Here is a 1,432-nt window from a genome sequence, read left to right on the forward strand (position 1 = left end):
GGGAGGGTACACCGTTGACAGATCAACAAAAGGCTGATCATGACGCCCTTAACCACTCAAGTCACGTAGATGCCAGTGTTTTTGGACCGTGGCGTAGAGTACACAAAACTCAACACCACAAGGCCAGAGCCACGATTGCAATGCAGAGCACAACTACTAACTTGAGTACGCTTCCAGTGTGATGCCCTGCCAAATTAAATAAATGACTGGAAACGAGGTACCGTACGCCTTGTGCAAATCATAGTGCATGCAACTGTAATGCAGCAATACTCACAAACGATGCATTCTGGGCCGAGGAAGAGTTCTCTGTGCTCTTGGGCACCTTGGCATCTAAAATGTTCCTTTTGACAACCGTGAAATCACGGGACTTGGTTGGAACGTAGCCATTTTTGAGAGAGATTAGGATGGGGTCACCATTCCTCCCCTCAAACCAATCCTCGGCCTCCAGGGCCGAGTCAGGCCCAGCCGTGTCAGGGTACAAGTCATCCTGAAACAGGTCAGACTGACAGCGAGGGCAGAGATAAAGTCAGTGCGGTGGTTAGTTTGGCTGAGCGCCAACAAGTGCTTAGGAAGGGTGACCACGCACTCACCTTTCTTGGTACAGTCATCACGATAGGCTCACATTTCCTTTCATGCAGTTTATAGAACCTGGTGGTAATAAACAAAGTTAACTATTACCTAAAGTTAAATATAAATGAAAGGAAAAAAAATGTTTGACTAATTAATGACCATCTTCTGCTCTCTAGTGGTGAGGGTATGAATTGCACTGTTTATAAGGCCTTACCTTGCAATTTCACACTTGTTGACATCGAGGCCCCTCTTTGGCATGTAGCCCATGCCCCTCTGAGACTCCTTGGAGACAAAGTTGCTAAGGAAGTGAACATATGGATCTTCATCTGTCACTTCAAAGTAGCGGATGCTGCTGTCACCCTGTCAAAAAAGAAACAGACCAAAAAAATGGGAGTTCTAAATTTCTAAGATGATAGGTTTGATAAATCCGAACATACCTTTCCACAAACGTAAACCATGTTGGTGTCTGGGTCATAGAAGGGCAAGAGCACCCCGTTGCTGGCATCCATGCAATGCATAGTCATGGGCTCCTCAAAGTTTTTCTGGAAATAATGCATAAGCATACAATAGAGGCTCTTTTATGAAAGGCTGGGAATAGTGGCGATGCATAATGGTTGACTGGTTAAATTGCCTAAAAAGCAAATTTGCCGATTTACTTTACAAGTCTCATAAAATGTTATAATGCCAATGCTTAAATTTGATATTAAGATAAGAAGATAAGAAAACCTTTATTTGTCAGACACTGGGGAAATTTGCAAATTTTAAATTATTACAAGTTTGTAATGGTGCGTCTTCACTTGAGCACAGGGGTGTCAAACTCATTTTTGTCATTTTAGTTACCGTTTCCCTTGGAGGGCCGTTA

At 43.4% G+C, this 1,432-nt stretch overlaps 1 protein-coding gene across 1 annotated transcript; it reads right to left on the reverse strand.

Annotated features, from left to right (window-relative positions):
• Positions 1-32: 32 nt before the first annotated feature.
• Positions 33-1,142, reverse strand: LOC109509602 (coronin-1C-like). The gene is made up of 4 exons (XM_019859434.1): positions 1,008-1,142; positions 785-930; positions 591-648; positions 33-502 (listed from the first exon to the last, which is right to left on the reverse strand). The coding sequence occupies exons 1-4, from the start codon at positions 1,131-1,133 to the stop codon at positions 239-241; spliced, it is 594 nt and encodes a 197-aa protein (XP_019714993.1). The 5' UTR covers positions 1,134-1,142; the 3' UTR covers positions 33-238.
• Positions 1,143-1,432: the final 290 nt, after the last annotated feature.

The sequence above is a fragment of the Hippocampus comes genome, unplaced genomic scaffold (genome assembly GCF_001891065.2).
Source record: "Hippocampus comes isolate QL1 unplaced genomic scaffold, H_comes_QL1_v1.1 C16965234, whole genome shotgun sequence".
Lineage (NCBI taxonomy): Eukaryota > Metazoa > Chordata > Actinopteri > Syngnathiformes > Syngnathidae > Hippocampus > Hippocampus comes.